General features: G+C 38.0%; 1 protein-coding gene across 1 annotated transcript in view; it reads right to left on the reverse strand.

The window, feature by feature from the left end:
* COL11A1 (collagen type XI alpha 1 chain) overlaps window positions 1-20,722 on the reverse strand; it is a 196,795-nt gene extending 176,073 nt beyond the window's left edge. Inside the window, exon 1 of the mRNA XM_081817102.1 lies at window positions 20,231-20,722. Within this exon, the coding sequence (XP_081673228.1) occupies window positions 20,231-20,336 (106 nt within the window). The 5' untranslated portion in view covers window positions 20,337-20,722. The remainder of the gene's footprint in view (window positions 1-20,230) is intronic.
* Window positions 20,723-21,459: the final 737 nt, after the last annotated feature.

The following is a 21,459-nucleotide window of genomic DNA, read 5'->3' on the forward strand; positions in this document are numbered from 1 at the left end:
ATGCTGAGCGAAATAAGTCAATCAGAGAAAGACATGTATCATATGACCTCACTGATATGAGGAATTCTTAATCTCAGGAAACAAACTGAGGGTTGCTGGAGTGGTGGGGGGTGGGAGGGATGGGGTGGCTGGGTGATAGACATTGGGGAGGGTATGTGCTATGGTGAGCGCTGTGAATTGTGCAAGACTGTTGAATCACAGATCTGTAACTCTGAAGCAAATAACACAATATATGTTAAAAAAAAGAAGAAGAAGAAGAAGAAGATAGCAGGAAGGGAAGAATGAAGGGGGGATATTGGAGGGGGAGATGAACCATGAGAGACGATGGACTCTGAAAAACAAACTGAGGGGTATAGAGGGGAGGGAGGTGGGAGGATGGGTTAGCCTGGTGATGGGTATTGAGGAGGGCACGTTCTCCATGGAGCACTGGGTGTTATACCCAAACAATGAATCATGGAATATTACATCAAAAAAAAAAAATACGTACTTTCTGTCTCTATGAAGTTGACTATTCTAGAAATTTCATATAAGTGGAATCATACACTATTCTTCAGAACACTGAACATAGAATTATCATATGACCAAGCAATTCCACTCTTAGATATATACCAAAAGAACTGAAAGCTGGCACTTAAACAGATACCTGTGTGCCAATATTCACTGAAATGTTATTCACAATAGCCAAAAGGTGGAAACCACACAAATTTCTATCAATACATGAACAGATTAACAAAACGTGGTACATGCATACAATGGAATAGGATTCAGTTATAAACAGCAATGACGTTGTGATACATGCTACCACATGGATGAATCTTCAAAACATTACACTATATGAAATAAAGCAGACATAAAAGGGCAATGTTTTAGATGATCAAATTCCCTGATCCACAACTTAATATCTACTTAATTCACTAAGCAAGCCAAAATAGGAGTCATGTGGTGTCAGCACTGTTATAAAAACAGACTTTAGACTCCATATCACTCAATATACCTATATTCTATTGACTTTTTCTCCTTATTCAAAAATAAAAATATTCAGAGAAGGCCATGTGTTGGCCATTGTATTACTGAGCATGTCTGAGACATAAGTCCTTACTGCAAGTATTTAAGATTCCAGTTCAGAAAGAAAAGAGATCACTTCTGCCTGGAAGTGAACCAATATTATTGATTTGAAAAGCTCAGTTGTTAGTTAAAAAAACAGAATTGCCATCAAATTTCAAAATATGTTGGGTTTTGTAAATATACTGTTTCTGGGAGGACTTAATGAGAATGGAAAAGGGACTGATTTTAGAAGCAGAAAATACCATCACAATTTATTACATTCCATAGAGGATGCTATTCTTTGAAAATTGTAATTTCAACTAACATATTTTTACAATAACTATCAGTTAATCATAGAATGCATGAATGAATGAGTGAATGAGTGCTTGTGAACAATGTATACATGGTCATTTCCTTAGTTAATTAAGATTTAGGGGTATTGACTTCCATATGTACAAACATATGTGGATGAAACTTTGCGTGTTTCCTTTTAGAATATAACAAGTGTACTTTCCTTTAACAATACTCTACCTATTTCATCAAGCCTCTGAATGAAAATCAACCTACTATCCAGTATAGTACACATGGTTTCCAAATTATTAAAAAAAAAAAAAACTTTTTCTTTATGGAAGTCAGATATTTCAAAGGGATCATTAACCCTATCAAATATGGTCCTCTCTAGGTCAGCCTTGGAATATTTAAAAGAATCACAGCATTCAAGAACCTTTTTGCAGAAGTCCTGCTCGTGATGGTCAGTTTTTTTAGGCCAATAGGAACACCTGCCGATTCTTAACTTTCTTCTTTTCTCTTATCATAAAGTACAACAAGAAAGTAATAACTATAATGGCTTCCATGTCTAGAAAGCCTAGTATGTGCCAGTCACTAGGCTAAGTTCTTGACAGGCTTTGCAGGGCACATGTTCTGATCCCCACTGTGCAGATGAAGGAATTGAGATCCAGAAAGCAAGCTAAGGACACTCCTAAGATCTGGACAAATATCAAATCCAGGCTCTTTCCACTTCGCCACCTTCATCGCTATACCCCGTAAAAGAAACTTAAATATAATATACTAAAATTATCTTGAGACAGTTAATTGATTCCTGATGTTTATATTTGTTTTAAATTAAACTCAATTTATGGGTTTCAGGGTATAAATGACTCTGAAAGAGACTGTTTCTACAAGTCACAGCATCTTATCTGCTTATTTTATCTTATCTTCTTGCTCTGAGCCCGTTAGCAAAAGGACATCAGGGTAAAGACTCAAGGACTGATCTGAACACAGCTATGAAGGCTGTAATTCTATGAAGAAAAGGACACAGTCCCATGGTCATGGTCCCAACTGATCATAGGTAAATAATACATGAAATAAACCACACGTCCCTTCTCTCCAGAATATCTTTTCACAGGATGACCTTTTCCAAGAGCACAGATTTTGTCACATTTGTTCCTTCCTACTTTGAAAGTAATGTGATAAAAACACATTCCCTCTACAGGATTCAAAATAAGTGCTCTATTTTTAAAGCTTCACAAAATTCTTTGTAGAGACACATTATATGAAATAATTCACTCTTCAAAAACCAATTAAAAAAGAAGGATACAGAGTAAAGATTTCAACTAGGTTTTTTCTTTTTCTAGAAAAGCATATCAAGTTATAAAAATGTAAAAATGTAAGGTTTTTTCCTTCAAATAAACCAAATAATAAATTAAGACACTTTGAAATCTGCCTGTTATTTGACCTCATAATTGCAGCACTTAACAAATTCTCCTAATACGGATTCTATGATCTTATACATACACACATACATTATACACACACAGGGAAGTTATTCTTCATATTTTATTAACTGAATTGCAACTGCTTAAAGAGTAAAAGCAGCAATTTGTTGTAGCTTAACTTGATACATCTAAAAAGGTGAAATTTCCATATTCAAAGCAATTCTTAAATGCCCTTAATATTGGAATCATTTCTATGTTGCCAATAGCTGATGCCACAAACCATGATTAGAATTTCAGATGTATCCAATTAGCACGATATTTTGTTCAATAGTATTTTTCCTGCCTTTCACTACATACTCTTGTATTTTATTAAATGGGAGAATAAGATACCAGAGCCCAGTGCATTACTCCAATCACCATTTAACTGGTTTCCATGTCTTTTCTCCTCAGTCTGCACACCACAACTTGAGCAAGCTTCCAAAACTCCAGGCTTTATGTCCCTTTGCTGCTTAAATGCCTCCAGTGAACCCACTAACTTCCAGAGGGTATGCACAGACCCCACACACGAAATCCTGCCTGAACACACGCATTTGTCCTACTGGTATCACCCCATCTGCACCGCCACCATTTTCTTTTCATTGTCATTTCCCCTAACTCTATCTTCACTCAGTGCTCTAGTTATACTGAACTTAGACTGCCCAGAACCCCCTCCGCCCATCTTCTTTCTCTTGCCTCTGGGACTTTATAAATCCTATTTTCCCTATCTGAATAATTTAGCTTTTTCACCTGAGGAAAACAAAGGATATAAATGATGTATAATCTGCTCCAGAAAGCTATCTCCCAAAGCTGGGTTTGATATACTCACCTCTACTATAGAACTTTTCACGTTTGGTTTTAATTATTTACCTATACTTGATTTTTTCCCAAACTAGAAGAGAATGGGTATGCACACACCCACCTACACACACGAGCTATATAAAATACTGGCTGAATGTGAAACACGATAATGTGAAAATACTAGAAGCAACTTTCTCTTATCTTAAAACAAAAATTTCTGAGGGCGTAATATGTCTTTTCTATTATGTTCTGCTGCTCTCCTGGACACCCCGACTCATTCACTGATTAGTCTGTCCCAGGTCTTTAATCCTTTCCCTCTGTTGCTTTCAGTGTCCACATGGATTACTGATCTAAAGTCTCACAATGCTTTGATTGTTTCATCTCCAATTAATTCCTCCTTTAAATTTCTTCACACACTCCCATGACCAATAAGGAGTAAATGACACCAATACCTAGCGTAGAAGAGCTGGAATGATTCAGAATCCCATCCCTGGCACTTAGCATGTGTGTGATCTGGACTGCTTTGTGCCTCAGTTTCTACATCTGTAAGATGAAAATAATAAAAAATATTTACCTAAAAGAGTTTTTGTGAGTTGGCATTTGGGGCCATGCCTTAGAACAGTGGCAGGAAAAAAACTATGCCTATGAGTTAAGCCCTTGCTGACTATTTTCGTAATTTACATGGTGAAAAAATTAAAAACAGAACAATATTTTGTGACATGCAGAAGTTATATGAAATTTACATTTCAGCATCCACAAATAATATTTGTATTAGACTAGAGCCACACCCATTCATTTATCTATTGTCCATAGCTGCTTTCGCCCTACAACAGAGTTGTAACGCTGTGATAGAGATCGTATGGCTCACAAAGGCTGAAATATCTAACATGTGGTTTCTTTTAAGCTGAGTCCTGAAGGATGGGTAGGAGGTTATAAGCTATGAGGAGGGTGACAGGAATACCAGATAGGCAGCACAGACACAAGACAGTGCAGTGTACAAGGAAGTGAAAGTAATCATGATTGCCTGACAAGACATCAACACTGAATAAATTTAGATGTCCAAATTCTCCGTGGATGCATCACGGCTGCTGAGGACCTCTTGAGAAAAACCGGATCTCCACTATGGATATTCACAGCCACAGTCTCCAAGTGAAACATTTACACTAACTCCTACCTATTTACCCAACCCCAAATGTAATGCTCCAGCTGAAATAAACTTCTCTTAGTTTCTAAAATATACTGTGCTCCTTTGGTTGGGGATTTTTCAATCTTTTCTCAGTTGGCTAAGGATGGCTGACTGTTTTTCAATCCTGTCATTAGAATCTCCTGGAGAACTTTTACAACATAAGAACGCCTGGGTCCTGTGTAAGAACTAATGACTAGAATGAAGGGGGGAGCGGGGAGGGCAGACATTCATGTTACAGAAGTTTCCTAGATGAATCTAATGGGTAGCCAGGATTAAAGCCAGGTGATCTGAGACCTAATCAACCTTTTGATCTCAACCTAACCGTAACTTCCTTCAGGGAATCATTACTTATCTCTCTCAGGCTGAGTTCTGTGACCCACTCATATGATCCCAAGTACCCTATATTCCCCTTGGATAACTCCACACTCTATTTTGTTTGCTTGCTTAATTATCTCATTTTCACTCAGGCACAGTGTGTGTCTAAACTCCCTGTTACAGACTCATACTGCCTAATTTCCCTCCTTCTCTCTCTGCTAAGCTTGTAATTTATTGTTTGATGTCTGCCTCCCCTGATAGACTGTAAACCCTCTGACAGTAAACATCAACACTATTGATGTTCACTGTAGTATTCATAAATAACATAGCAGCTGACACATAGTAAATAATCAGTAAAGATATGTTTAATGAATGAACAAATACATGAATCAATGAACCTCAGAGGCAGGGTATAGCTGCTCATTGATTCATGTATTTGTTCATTCATTAAACATCTTTATTGATTATTTATTATGTGTCAGAGTTTCTTTCTCACCAGTCTGAGAAGGAAAACAAGTGTTAGAAATGGCCTTTATAAACAGCACCTAAAAGAGCTTCCCAAATCTGATTGTTTCCATTTGATGCAAATGTGGCAAGAACTCAGTTGTTAAGTTCTAAAGTAGATGTTTTCTCATTTCTCGGGAGTCACTTATCTTCAGCTTGTACCTCACATTACAGGCCACATATGAAACATAGCATTATAGGGAGAAAGAAGTAAACTAAAACACAGGAAGAGTTATAAACCATCTCCTGGGGTACCTGGGTGGCTCAGTCGTTTAAGTGTCCAACTCTTGGTTTTGGCTCGGTTATGATCTTGGGGTGGTGAGATGGAGCCCCGCACCAGACCTCACACTCAGTGGGGAGTCTGCTTGTCCCTCTGTGCCTCCCTCCACTTGCACTTGCTCTTTCTCTCTCTCAAATAAATAAATAAAATCTTTAAAAAAATTCTCAGGGCGCCTGGGTGGCTCAGTTGGTTAAGCGTCTGCCTTCGGCTCAGGTCATGATCCCAGGGTCCTGGGATAGATCCCTGCATGGGGCTCCCTGCTCAGTGGGGGGGGGGGGGGGAGAAGCTGCTTCTCTCCCTCCCTCTGCAGTTCCCCCGATTGTACTCTTTCTCTCTCTCTGTGTCAAATAAATAAATAAATAAAATCTTAAAAAAAAAAAAAACTAAACTAATACCTTAGGGGTGCCTGGGTGGTTCAGTCGGTTAAACCTCCGACTCTTGATTTCGGCTCAGGTCATGGTCTCAGGGTTGTGGAATCAAGCCCAGCATACAAGGCTTCTTGCTCAGCAGGGAGTCTGCTTAAGGTTCTTTCCCTCTGTCCCTGCCCCCCACTCATGTTCTCTCTCTCTGTCTCTCTCTAAAATAAATAAATAAAAATAAATCTTTAAAGGAACTAATATTTTAGTGTCTTTCCTCTGATACTGTTTCTTCATTTATTTCAAACACATATATGCTATACACCAACCTTGTATTGCAAACAAACATGAAGTATTAAAAAATAAAACATATTGACCTAATTCCTCCATATTTAAAAAAAAAAGTATGAAAGTTCATCTTTAAGTGACTATGTGACACAAAAAATGTCAATAGAAATCACCTAAATTTCCTATGTCCCAACACAACTCTTTGTAGTTGAAACGATTAGACTTTTTGTCTGTATTCTGTAATCTACTCTTTGTACTCAAAGTATAAAATGGGAGAAGTGAACTGCTTGAATACTTTAATAAATTTTAAACTTATAAGATTATAGTTGTAGAATTTACACTAAATATTCCTGGGCATGGGAAGTGTTTAGAGTTCATTTTACCCCCAAGAGATTCTATAATAAACTTATATGTTTTGTCATTTTAAACCTATGTTTAGAGAGTATATTTCCCTTCAGGAAAAAAATGAATACAACAAATATACGTATCTCAAGGCTCAAGTTTTTGATGAGTATCTTGCAAAAACTGGATATTTGGTACTCAAACTAAGAATAGGATCAAATTGAGAATAACATGGACAAAGACATGTGTAAAAAAGTAGCCTGCCGTTTCAGGAATTTTATAGTTAATTTCATCAACACCAGGCACCTAACAAGCCTAATGATAATACCATTTCAGAAAACAGAAACCCAATGGACCAAATGTAAATGTACTTCCTTACAATCCCATGAAAACCAGCTTAAAAAAAGTCAGTTACGCAGTGAAATTCAAGATTGGAAAGATTGGGGTAAAAGAAATACACAATGCAATATTCTGAAGTAGAAGTAATGGAAAAATTGTGGCTCCCACCACAATCCATTGTATCGACATCCCACTATTGACTGTTTATTCTAATTCTGACCTACCCAGTGGTTGAGAGAAATGTGTAAGCCCTGTGATCCTAGCTGAGATTTAGTATTGATTGGAAATAACAAATAAATTTGTTTTGAATATCAGCATGTGTATACATTTCCTTAACAGTATTTAATCTGTTGTTGCTTTTATGTCTTTACCTGCAAATATCACCCATCTACTTTTTAAGTAACCACAAGTCCCACATTATCTCCCTGTTACACCAGCTAAACAAACTCCCATTACCATTTCTATACACCTACGTCTTAAAACAACTGAATCGATATGCAGGATGTTCATCAAATAAGTAAAATGCTTTTCTATGTGGAATTTAAGTGTCACTTTGACTATGTCTAAATATGTAAAATAAAATTTAAAACTATGGCAATTATGTGGATAAAAATGGCCTAGAAGCTGCCCAAATACTTTAAGGCAATATTTGTACTCCTTGTACTCCAAAAATATCCAATTCTACATTTGATAGAAAGCCTTAAAATAAAATCTACAACTTTAATTTAAATAAGTCATTACTTTTTATAAATGACAAATATTTGATTAGTACTAAAAAGAAAAATAAATCCGTAAACGAGGTTTGAATGGATTTTAGTATCAAATCAGAAAGACAGGAAAGGGCTCAATAAGAAAATAATGTTTGAGCAGTCTAGCAAGGCATAAGAGGATTCTCTATGCTGATATTTTGATTGCATAGCATTCTAAGCAAAAGGAATAGCAAGTGCAAAGAACCTGAGATAGGAGTCGCCCCAAAGGGGAGGAGTTGAAGGAAATGCAAGGAGACATTTAGGTTGCCAGCAGAGGAAATAAAAAGGGTATAAGAGATGAGGTCAGAGAAGTAAGGGGGAGGCAGGTTGGAGGCAATTGTGTAGATCCTGTGGTATGTTCTATGAGGTTAGATTGTATTCCAAGTGAGATGGAAAACTACTGGAAGTTAAGGGAGAGGAGTAAGATGAACCAACTGGAAGTTAAGGGAGAGGAGTAACATGAACCAACGAATCTTCCAGGCCACTATGGCGCTGTGTTGAGAACAGACTATAGGGTCACTAGAGTGGAAGAGAGCACAGAAGAAGCAATTGCAATCCTCGAGGTGTAAAATTTTTCAATTTTGCAATCTTGGACTGAGAGATGAAGTACTGGGTCAGATTCTGGATATATTCTAAAAACATAAAAGACAGGGTTGCTGATGGGTTGGATATGGAGTATGAGAGAAAAGGAGTCAAAGCTGCTCCTAGTGTTTTAGTTTGAACATCATGACTGATTGTGTTTCCATCAACTGAGATGGAAAGATTGTGAGCAGAATAAGCTTCAGGAAGGGTTCTACAATTCAGTTTTGGGTATGCTAGTTTTGAGACAATTTAATACATTCCACTGGAAATGGCTGACTAGGCAGTTGAGTATATGAGTCTGGAATTCAGGGAAAAGATATGGGGTAGAAATAAAACTTTGGGAGTTGACAGCCTATTAACATTATTTAAAGCTATAATTAGTTAATATACACTTATTTTAAAACTCTATTTGATATAACTTTCTGTGAAAGAAATCATTATGACTTAAAAAATGATTATAATAAATATTTATAATCAAATAATCAACATAGAGATCTTCATCCAATATATGAATCCTCAGAAACAGACAGACAAAACTACTTATAATTTATGTCCTAAAACATGCTACAAGTTGGGTAATAACAAGAACGATCACATTTAAGGTTTAAAATGTTAGGCTATATCTTTGTCTTATAACAGATTTTATAAATACGTGTATACATTTTGTTTAATGTACTCCCTTATAAAACAGGAAGATTATTCATTCATACAGTTTTCAATTCCATAAAGGACATAACCCTGTATCAAGTGTGACTTAAATGTACTAATTTATCTTGGAGACCTCCAGGTGACTTTACAGTGGGTTGGCTATTGCAGAAAAGCAGCATGGCCCCAGTTCCCTGATTATTTTTCAGAAGATCTAGTGGTTGCAACCAAGGGGAACCACCTAGTAGGGATAGGTATCAAAGTATATCCTGACTCTGCCAACTTAGCAGCCTCCCTGTATTCTTTAATTAGTCCCACGATTCTGTGCTATGCAGAAAAAATATACCCTTACAATCTTGTGTTATGTGGCCCTAGCCCATTCTCCTAACCCCAGCTCTCTCCTGATAACACACATACCCCATGAGAATAGACATTGGCATACTGTCTTTGTAGTCAGAACAACTAACACTGATGGCACATAGAAGAGAGTTATTTAATTTTCACGGTTATTGAACAACCTCAATCCTGAACTTTCTTGTATCATAAAAAGCTTCTATGAACTGAAAATTGAAAGCAGGAATCATATCACAACTCTGAGGATGGCAAAGGAAAGAACAAATGCCTGTTGAGAGTATGATATGTAAAAAGCTTGGCATTTCTGATGTACAAGCGGCCAAAGCTATTAAAATGTTTATTATAAAGCTTAAATTATAGTTTCAATACAAGCATTTGACTTTCATGTTGAGAAAAGCAATATTTGTTGGCATTTAGTTTATTACATGCTATGGAGAAAAGGATTTTTAAAAAAGCATGAACTCTATCATAATCAGTTGATCTATCCAAATCAGTTTTTGCAGAGTCACTGCTATTGGGTGGTTGGGTATTTATCAAATGATTTTCACACAGCAGACAAATAATCTTTTACTTGACTTCCAGTGCCCTGTTATACAAGCTAGAGACATTTCCATTTTTGTATTTATTTCCTGTTACAAAAGATTCATAAACCCTTGGATGTGCATCAAAATTATCTGTGAGGATTTATAAAACACCTATACTTGGATTCTATACAAACTCTACTCAATCAAAATCCACAGAGATGGGACTGGAAATGATTGTGATAGCAAGTCAAGGCTGATTGTCCCTGTCTTCTTGACTTTAGTATAATCCCTTGCTTATGAGGTCATTAATTCATACGATAAACATTTATTGGCCATCTATTCTGCTCCAGGTATAGTGCTACTAGAGAGAATTTCTTACATAGATGAAAAGATGCATTCCTTGTTTTCATTTTAGCATCAAAAATATCCTGTGATAAGTATTCATGTTTGGAGTAAGTATAGTGTGCTTTAGAATGTTATGCAAGGACAACTACCTCAGTCTTTATGGTTGAGGAGAGGTATTCCTTTAGGAGATAATATCTAAATCCAAAAACGTACTGGTAAGCGGCTTGGAAGTGTTCAAGGTGGAGATCATAGCTTGCTTGGAGGCAAAACAGAGATTGACATTTTCAGGAAATCACAACAATATCAGCCAAAATCTGTTCAATACACTTCTGTAGACACTGGCAACAATTGATATATATAACCTTATATCATATCTCAGGTTGTTAGATTATTGAAGAGCAATTCATTAGAGCTTCAACCAACACTTTCACTTCATTCAGCAAAGATTTACCGAACACTAACTATGTGACAGGCTCTGTTCTATGTGCTTGGGACACACTAAAACAGATAAAGATACTTATCCTAATGATTTTAGTGTAACTAAAATATACAATGGCTAGGAACAGAATATAAAAAATACGTAACATTCTTCTAAAACAATTCTACAACTACTGTCTTTTATTAAGCACTGGAAACTTTATATACTCCTTGCTTAAAGATGGTACTTCGTCATATAATAATTATAATATATATGATATGCAAATTACTTTCCAGAATGAGTTTACTAAAATAATCATAAAGCAATAAATATAGATAGGTTACTCTCTCTAATAGTTATTAAGCAAAATCAGAAATCCATAACGGCATACAAAACAGATAAAAGTTTCAAAATGAATATATGACAGGAATTTTCCCAATTATTACTTTAACAGATTGATACCACTCTTGGCTTAAACTTTCTTGTTCACCAGCAGACAGTGAAATGATGATTTATGTTGCTGTCAAAACAAAAATACTGCTTCATATGGTGTTTTTCTCTACAAGATTACTATGTTAAAGCAAACTACAATTTTAGAGGTAATATAGGCAATTAGTAGCTTCAAATATTTAGAAGCATCTTTGAAGAGAATGTGCAAAAACTGTTCTCCAAACGAGGAAAGCTAGAGGGATATCCCAATTCATTCACTTACAGAGAAAAAGTAAAGAAAGAGGGAGGGATCTAATTACTGCTAATGACAAGACATGAATGAGTAGGTCATTTCACACCACTCCCAAGTTAACTAGATTTAACCTTGTTCCAGTCCACTGGGCAAGTTAAGAAGATAATTTATAATCTAAATAGTGACTGTATTATATAATGTGCATTCTGGCATCTCGGTAGACCCTAAGGACAGAAATAAAATTAAATCATAGTCATTACCCCCCAGCAACTTTTACAGGAAGACTAACAGATAAATGAGTAATTTTTTAAATAATGATACAATTTTTTGCAAACTATGTATCTTTTAGTTACATTCTCCCAGTTGACTACATTCCAAACAGCTTTTAGATAATCAGATCTGACACTTTCATACTGAAGGTAATAAGCATACTACCATATATCAGTCTCCCAAAGTAGAATAAGACCTCTGGTTCCTTGCAATGGATCCTGATTAAAACAGGCAGCAATTTGTAAGTGTCCTTATTACTTAATGAAACCAAGCCAACCCCAATCTGAACCTTGAATGCTAACAGATACAGCTGTCAACTTCTCCTTAAATAAGTCAGAGGAAACAAAGTAACGTTTACTGGCTTCTAGCAACAGCCTTTTTTTTTTTAAAGATTTTATTTATTTATTTGACAGAGAGAGACAGCAAGAGAGGGAACACAAGCAGGGGGAGTGAGAGAGGGAGGAGCAGGCTTCCCGCCGAGCAGGGAGCCCAATGCGGGGCTCGATCCCAGGACACTGGGATCGTGACCTGAGCTGAAGGCAGATGCTTAGCAACTGAGCCACCCAGGCGCCCTAGCAACAGCCTTTAGTGTTCTCTCATCATTAGGGCTTATGTTTGCTCTTAAAATGGAAGGAGTGTTATGGCCTCCACCACTGAACCTTAATGAAGGCTGACTGAATTATAACATTGCCTTTTGCCAAGTCCTCTTTATATTTCTCCTTGGTGGCATTCAAGTTATTCACACAATTGACATGGGGCTTACTGTGGTGCAATTGCGTGATTTGTCCATTAATGTTAGGTCCCAGGGCACTATAATCATAAGTCAGGGTGGCTGTGTGGAAACATTAGAACACAAAATAAGGTAAGCATGGACAAATGATCAAAAAAGCACAGGCTCTGGAACAGACTCTCTAGGTTCAAATCCTGGGTCTATCACACAGAAGCTGTGTGACCTTAGGCATGATAATTAACTTCTCTCTTTTTCAGTTCCTTCATGGGTAAAATGTATATTTTAATATTAGCTTACTTCCAGGGCAACTGTCAGAATGAAATGAGGTTCTATGTGAAGAGTACTGGGTGCCTGGGTGGCTCAGTCAGTTAAGTGTCTGCCTTCGGCTCAGGTCATGATCCCAAGGTCCTGGGATCGAGTCCCGCATCGGGCTCCCTGCTCGGCGGGAAGCCTGCTTCTCCCTCTCCCTCTGCCACTCCCACTGCTAGTGCTCTTCTGCTCTCTCGTTCTGTCAAATAAATAAATAAAATCTTAAAAAAAAGGGGGGGCTAACAACAGGACATGGCACATAATAATATGCGTGCATTTAGTGTTAGATCTTACTATTCTATCTGCCTGGAGATATGAAGCCTGATCTAAATCTTGAAGTAGGAGAAGACATTTGCTAGATGGATGAGGAGGGAACAAATATTCCAAAGAAAGGGAATAGTGTGTTCTAGGACAGGGGAGAATATGGGCAAGAGGTTTAACATGGCTGAAGTGCAAGGGAAATGGCCGGTCATGAGCCTGGACGTACAGAGGGGTCCCATCCTGAAGGCCACTCTACATCACGCTAAGCCATTTGCACAATATATTTATCCTCAAAACCAGTGAAGTATTTTGAAGACTCATCGGCATTCAAACAGAAGAGTGACAGCTGGTTGGTTGTGGCCCACTGCTGACTCTAACCTAAAGAGAGAAGTCAGGGAAAAGAGCAGTATCATATGCATGGTTCTTCTTTCTCGGCAGAGCTCTCCGATACGAGCACAAAGTGCAAAAGTGCTTTAGAGTTTCTTATTAGCTTTGTCAGGAATTGCACCCACCGCCCTTTCCGGCAGTCATCCTTTTGGGAAGTTGTTTGTGAAAAGCTGAACAGGGAAGGGAAGCCAAGCACCTCACACAGTGAAAGGTTCACGCCTGTCAGCCCGGATGCCAGGTTACCAGTCAGACGAGGAAGAAAGCTTCCACGGACACTATGCGCTCAAGTTCTATGAATAGGGACCTTCATTTGCCTGTACAGTACAGGGCCATTCAAGAGCAATTAAATTTGTTTAAAATAGGAAAGAAATGCTTTTTAAGGAAAAAAAAAAAGGTTTGAAGGGATTGCAAAAGTTGATTGTGCTAAAGCACTCGGACACAGGTCTGTTTTAGTTCTCAATTGTCAAGCCGTATTTAAGCTGGTCTCTTACTCTGAAATATGATAACCTTTCTTTTCTCTGAGTTCTTTCTCCTAAATTAATAGCACTGTCTCTAATTCCATGCGCAGCAAGCAAAGAGTTTATTTTACCAGATAACAGTAGGTCTGGTGATCAGCCAATGTCTAAAGAACCACTAGCCAAGTCAGTAGTAGGCCAAAGACTGCAACCAATAAACACTACTCACTAAATCACTTTAAAATCGACTTTCATCTTCTCTAACAGCTAGTATTATTCAGGTTGAGTTTTGAGACAATGGCAAGTACGGAAAAAGGGGTCTATAAAAATAAAATTATATTAGGGTTTTGCGAGAAAAAGAAATACATATAGTAGGCACATTATAATATGGGAGACAGTTTAAGATGAAAAAAAATTAAAACTTTATGTTCTGAAATAAGTTGCAAGAGAAATTAGAAGAAAAAAGTCCAAATCTAAGAAAGTCATTAGAAAAGCTACACTGCAATCTGCATTTAAAGTTGTCTCTTCCGGGAGAGAATTTAGGGAACACTGCAACTTTTTATAGAATCAGTGTATACCTCTCTTTCCCCTTTGCTAAGGAACAAAACTTCGATGGTCAAAATCAAAGTTTGGTTTCCCCTCACCACTCCCAGCTCAGGTCACGTTTCCCCACTATCAAATGAGGGAAGTGGAGGAGTAAGAGCAGGAATGCAGATGCGCTCTCAGCCCCCACTCTGTAGTTGCCCTGAATCCCTAATGATTATGCCAACTGCCCTTAATTACTGCTCCAAAGGTAGGAGGAAAGAAAAGTGTGTTTAGGATACAATGGAATTCTGGATTTTTAATACCTGTGTATAATCATTAAAAACTATATAAAATGATGGGGATAGTTCAGTATTTATAAAACCCTATATTCATATAAATTGTTAGCGTTGATCATGAGTATAAATATTAGCTTCCACAGTATCTTCTTCTTTCCTAAAGATAGGAAAAGTCTTCATTAGGTGGAAATACTAGATCTACCACTGTTTTTGCCAGCACAACCAGTATCATGGTAATCTCTTAGGAGTGTCTACTTCCCTATAGATTAATGTCCGTTTATTCTGGAGGCAGAAGTTGTTTATGTAGTCTCAAATGCCTAAACAATCCGAAAGAAAAATTAATTAGAGGGAGCCTGGGTGGCTCAGTTGGTTAGGCATCTGATTTCAGTTCAGGTCATGATCCCAGGGTCCTGGGAATGAGTCCCGCATCCGGCTCCTTGCTCAGCGGGGAGCCTGTTTCTCCCTCTACCCCTCTCCCTTGCTCGGGATCTCTCTGTCTCTCTCTCACTCTCTCTCTCTCAAATAAATAAAATCTAAAAAAAAAAAAAGAAAAATTAATTAGAATTTACATTACTAAGTGTTCTCCTATGTTTTCCCAAAGTTTGCCACTTGTTTGGGAAAAGATTATCTATTAAACAAACAAGCCATATCAAGTAATAATCAATTCAATATCTGGTTTAGTACTAAAACTATACATATATAGAGTATATTTCATCCAATCAATCTAAAATCAACTCGGAAGGCATAGAAATTTGACATCATTAGTAATAAATACATAGATATATTATTAAATGAATATATTATTTGAAGTAAATATGTAATTTATATGTTTATATTATATAAATATATAATTTCTTAGCTTCTTGAAAATTTGAAGTGTGCCTGGTCCTCCTCCATTAATAACTTTGGAGTGCATAAAAAACTACGTTCCTAATCCAGCAACAAACACACACAAAAAATATTTTACAAACTATTATGCTTTCTACTCTGATACCGATAATTCTATAGAATCATATAATTAGGTATATTAACAGTATAAATGATCAAAAATCACCTTTCTCCAAACTTAGGAAATTGAGGAATTTTTAAACGCATTCTATAACTCTGTTTCTTATCTGATTTTCTTTAAATCAATCATTTTCACTTAATCCATCTTCTCACTAAACTCCAACACGTAGAGTTAACCAATATTTGGTCATTCCATAAAGTCTCAGACCTACTATTATTTACAGATATTTTTACCACTATTGCAGACCTTCACTATGCTTACCTAGAAAAACATTGAATATTGTAGAAATATTTTTATGTTTTTATGAGAAAAAGCATTCAGCTAATAACTTTTCTCTGCCTTGGTTTTCTCATTAGTGAAGTGAGAAGATAGTAAAGAGAAACAGTCTCTACAATAATTTCTATCTCTAATATTCTTTTTAAAAAATCTAATCTAAACACCTTTTCTTCCTTTGAAAAGTTCACCTTTTTATTACACACTCAACCAAGCTTGATTTGAGTCCATTCATTATCATTCACTATCAAATAGGCAATGCTTCAATAAATTAACCAGAGTGAGGAGAGTTTTTTCAGAAAAGAAGCAAATTTTAAAAAAGAAAGGTGACTGTTTAGTTTGGGGTTTTGTTTTGTGTTTTGTTTTTTATTTTTTTTTATTTTTTGTCAGAAATCCTACCCAAGAATATGAAAAGAGATTCATGTTTGCCTGGCTATCTATGTTTTAGGGATAACTTAACTTGAATAATATGCTCTTTCTATGTTAGTCACAATGAGGCAAACACAGAACCTAAAATATTAATTAAATTGTAAGCAATTATACTACCTAGGTATATACATTTCTCATTTGCAACTTCACAGTTTTGTTAAAAAATATGAGAATACCTCTTAGAGAGTAATTTTTACAGAGTCTCAGTTAAGTATTTATCATGAAGTAAACTGTTACTTTAAGATACTAATAAACTTAATTTCAAAACTAGTAGACAATTCTGTGAAAGTGTCTATATTTAATTGATTATATATGTGGCACCTAAATCTGTATAAAACAAACAGGAAGATGCTTCTCATAAGATACCTGGCTTTCTTTATTGTTTTTCTATTAGGCTGTGTCAATTTTTATTTAAAAAACAAGAGGGAAGACAATATAAATAATCCTAGCAGGCACTGCATTTGTTATCAGAAGTGTATCTGACCTTTTAACTGATTCATGATTAAGTAGCCACAGGGACAAATTTGATCTCTTTGCAAAGCTGAATTAGCACATACTCTCTAAGCCAGCACCATTTCACCTGCTGATCCTGGGCACTCAAAACACTCCAGCAAGGCTCAATATCAATTGCTGACAAGCTTTGAAAGGCGCTCATAAAATTAATCAACTTTTTTCAAGACGCACTATTGGCTTAACCACCAAAGGTTGAATACCATTTTAACTAGTAAAAAATGATTCAATTAGATACTATTTTTCTTAGTATTCAGTTATAACTTAACTTGTTTTTAAAGGTCTTAAAACCATCACTCTGAACACAGCATCGTCACTATAAATTCCAGGTAAATCTCAAGTTCTCTCTGTAATAAGCAATGGACTAATTGATAAAGAAATCCATAAATTTCTGAGATAAAACATTTATGTTAACCACAGGGAAATATATGAAACATAAAATTGAAGTTAACGCAAATGAATATATTATAAAAATAGCACTCTTTTATACTAAATCATGATAAATACTAAAAATTTTTAATAGTCATGTTAAAGATGACCAAGTTATAGGGTTTGGATTTGCAAAGTAGAACAATATGATTCTGTGTGAGATTATAAATTTTCTTTTAATCCATTCACTCCAAGAACTATTCTTTGTAAGGTAGATGCTTTAGGATTCTAACTACACTTTCTTTAGAATCTAATTTATTATGAACCCAGAACTCTTTAAGGCTTTAGTGTCTTAAATCCAAGAAATACAAATTTTAGATGAAAATAGGCTGTTTTAAATTACCTTTCGATTCAGCAACCAAATAGCACCCTTGCATCTCACCAACATTAATAAATTACAGTACATAATACCTTTATTTAGAAACTGGAATGAAATCATATCCATTGTTGCTTCAATTGCAAATCTATTGGCTAGCATAAGAACTGAACACTGGGTTTATTTTTTCCTTGTGTGATGATTCAGGCCAGTGTTTCCTTTTTAAGCATTAGTATACTATTACTTCCTTTTTAAAGTTTATTAAGTGGCAAAAATGCCAACAAGAGTAGATTTGTAAATATTACTTAGTGGGAAGTAATAAGCACCTAGCAACTTGATGATGTGAATACAGAATCTGACAGTCTGAATATCCAAACACTCTTGTAACTTTTAAGACAGTTCGTCAGAAATGACAAACAAAAACAACATATGATCCTTAAACTTTGCTATTTCCCACATTATTTGGCCTTATAATAATAAGCAGGGTTCTTTTTCCACCATTTACTTGATGTGGTACTGGGATGTTTGTTTAAAAGTGTTTCAGATCCGCAGCTAGACTGAAAAGAGACAATTTATACAATACAGGTGTAGAAATTTGACCTTTCTGATATCCTTAGAGCTTTAAGGAAGGCCAAATGTGGAAAAGAAACATAAATATCTTCACTGAAATAATCCCTGAATGTCTACAATGGTGCCTCTTGAGTTTATATTTCATCCATCTTCATTGAAGAAAGTTTGGTTTCTATATTTTTAAAGTAAGAGCTGGCATTGCGATACATTTGTCCATATGTGTGTGTAACAAGCTGAAAAAGAAATAGTAGATCTGTAGTTTTTTAATGGAGTGTCCTTTTCCAGCATCACTGTGGTTAGAAGGATTTTAATAGGCCCTAGGTTCTGAGGTAGATGCTTAAATTCCAAATAATAAATAAAACCAGCAGAGGGCAGAACTGCTGACAGAAATGACCAACCCAGCTGGTGACCAGGTACCAAAGGTAAAAAGCAAACTTTTGATGGATTCCACTTTCAAAGCCTCTACTATTTATCCTTGAAAATGTTGAAGTGAATGAATCAAAATAATTAGCATAACTTGTATCCAAATTGAAGCAAAATTTAAATTTGAGGCTCTGACTGTATTTACCAGGAAAAGCCAAGAGGAAGAATAATCCAGCACTGCCTGCTACTCAGGAAGGTGAGCACCACTAAGCTTGGGGAAGGAATACAGACCTGGTTTCCCAGAGTTCGGCCTCCGGGAGCGCTAATTCCCATTAGGGAGAACTCAGATCTTGGCATCTACCACGGACAGACTCAGGTTTCTGCTAAAGCCTGCGCATTTGGGATTGACAACTTCTTTCTCCCTCAGCCAATCCTCGCCACCCTCCTTCCTACCCCCCACTTCTCTGTGCACTCGCGACAAAGCTCGTTTTTCTACTCGAAGCTGTTTGGGCTCCGTTAACTCCAAAGGCCTTTGCCCGCCAGTCGTGTCTACAGCACCTAACGGACCGCTCCAGCCAAATGCCTTTGCGGGAAAGGGCGGGGGAAGGGGAGGGAGGAGGCAGAGGGGAGGAGTGAAGTCGCTCTCCCTTCTTGGGTACTGACAGGGCTGCAGTCTTCTGAGCAGGTCTGGTCATTGAATATTTGGTGGTGCCACGTAGGAACTTTCCCTTACCTCTCCCCTCCCACCCCATCCCAGGCCCCCTCCTCTTCCCTCCCAATCCCTATTCGTCCTCCCCCACCCCATTTGCTTGGCAAGTTTCATCATTCTCCAAGAGAACTGCACGTCCAACCTGCAAGAAGAAGTGGGGGTTGGGGTTGGGGGTCATACTGGAGAGGAGTGGACTGAAATTCAGGGAGAGGTGTTCTCCCTATCTTCAACGCGTTCTTTATAAACTGCCAAATATTTTTCCACTTAAAATCTCTTCAAAATGACACACACACACACACACACACACACACACACAGTGTTCTCAGTCTTCTATATTCATCACCTCTGCTTTCTCTTATATCCCGAAAAGTAAAAGAGCTGGTCTCTCACTTTGCTTCACACAAAGAACTTTATCAAGGTTCATTTTATACCCTTTCTCTATATTTTCTCCTCAGCTCACCCTTAGAAAGATATTCCCATTAGTTAGAATCTGAAGAAACCAGAAGATGTGTAAAAAAAGGGCAGTCTAGGGACTATTCCTCAAACAAAAGCTTTGTACAACTGCCCTTGTGTTCAAGGTAATATTTTTCCTCTTTTCAAAGACGCTGGAAAGTGGTGAAGGGCATTTCAGCAGGCTCTGTGCCTGACAGATCTTTTCTCCTGCTACCACTTCTCCCATTACTGTCCCGCCTACATCCATCTCTCTCTCCAGCCTTCACTTCAACCTGGTGGCAGCTACAATCTGGATTTTATTTAAGAGAATTGTTTTGGGGTTTTGGGGGGGTGGGGGGTAAGGCGGGGGAAGAAGGGTAAAGAGGGGGAGGGGCGCAAAATGACAAAGACCGACGGCACTCTCCCACCTCCCCAAAACCATTTTTTCTTACCTCCTCTGACCTCTCTAGCCTGGAAGAGGAAAGTCAATGCGAGGGTTGTTATGGTGAAATTCCAGAGCCACCGTTTCGTTTTCCACCTAGAGGACCACCGCTCCATCTCCGAGCCCCGCACTCAAGTGTGAACTCAACCCACGAAACTGCGATTGCAGACCAACTTCGTCCCTTCCAAGGTATCGTCGGGGGTGTTTGCTACACAGCCATTGAGGAGGGAGAGGGGGAAAAAGTCAAAGGGCTTTTTCTTTAAAATTTGATGGTTTGCTTCCTTCCTGTGTCTCGCCCCCTCCTCTCCCTCTCGGTTGGCCCCGCCGGCCAGGACCCTCCGATCCGTCCTCTGCGGGGCCCTGCCTTCAGACTGAAGGCAGATGAGGGGCTTCAACCGAAAATCTGAGAGGACTGCGTGCCCCTAAAGGCTTCATGCCGTCAGTGGGCCGGACGAGAGGCTCTGGGCAGCCCCCTCCTCCGCCCACTCCCCTCCAGCGCCCCCCTTACCCCGAGAGAAACTGACAAGCCGACTGAGGGTCAGACCCAATCACACGCCTCTCGGGCGGCCGCGAGCCCGCCCCTCTCTCCCTTTGCCCAAGAATCAGGACTCTGGGCTAGCCCAGCCCACCAACCACCCCCCATCTCCCCTCTGCTCTCCTCCCTCCTCTCCTACCCAAATCCGCGAGAAGAAATGGGAGGGAGTTACGCGGGACGCGTGCTTGGCTCCAGCACTTTGGGAATGAAAGGAATTGCAGGAGAGCCCCGGAGCCCACAGAGTTTTCAAGGAGCTTCTGTATTCAATAAAAACAGCTACTTGTCTACTTGCACCCGTCTGTTAGCCTCTCGTTCGTCGGCGGGGGAGGGGAGGAGCCCAGCGTCTGATTTGCCACACCGCTGGAGTTCTGGGCTGGCAGCCGTAACCTTATCCTTGTGCAAAAATCTGCTTCTTATAGCAGACGTGGAACCAGAGGACTCCTTGCTCTGCCTGCTCCGAAAAGTATTTTTATTTTATTTTATTTTTAATTTTTAAACTAAGAATTAGAAGAAAGGGATGAAGGTGAGATGGAGGGACCCAAGAGGTCAAAACCCCTGATCTTATAGTGAAGCTGTCCTTCGAGTTCTGAAACTGACAAGTTTCTCTCTTAAATGTTTAAATTCTGCACTACCTTCATTCAGAGTCTCGTCTCTTAAAAGAGCTGAACTGTACTCATGAGGCAGGAGGAGAAAGAGATGTATGG

Source organism: Leptonychotes weddellii, chromosome 4 (assembly GCF_054177405.1).
Source record: "Leptonychotes weddellii isolate Sample4059 chromosome 4, ASM5417740v2, whole genome shotgun sequence".
Taxonomy (NCBI): Eukaryota; Metazoa; Chordata; class Mammalia; order Carnivora; family Phocidae; genus Leptonychotes; species Leptonychotes weddellii.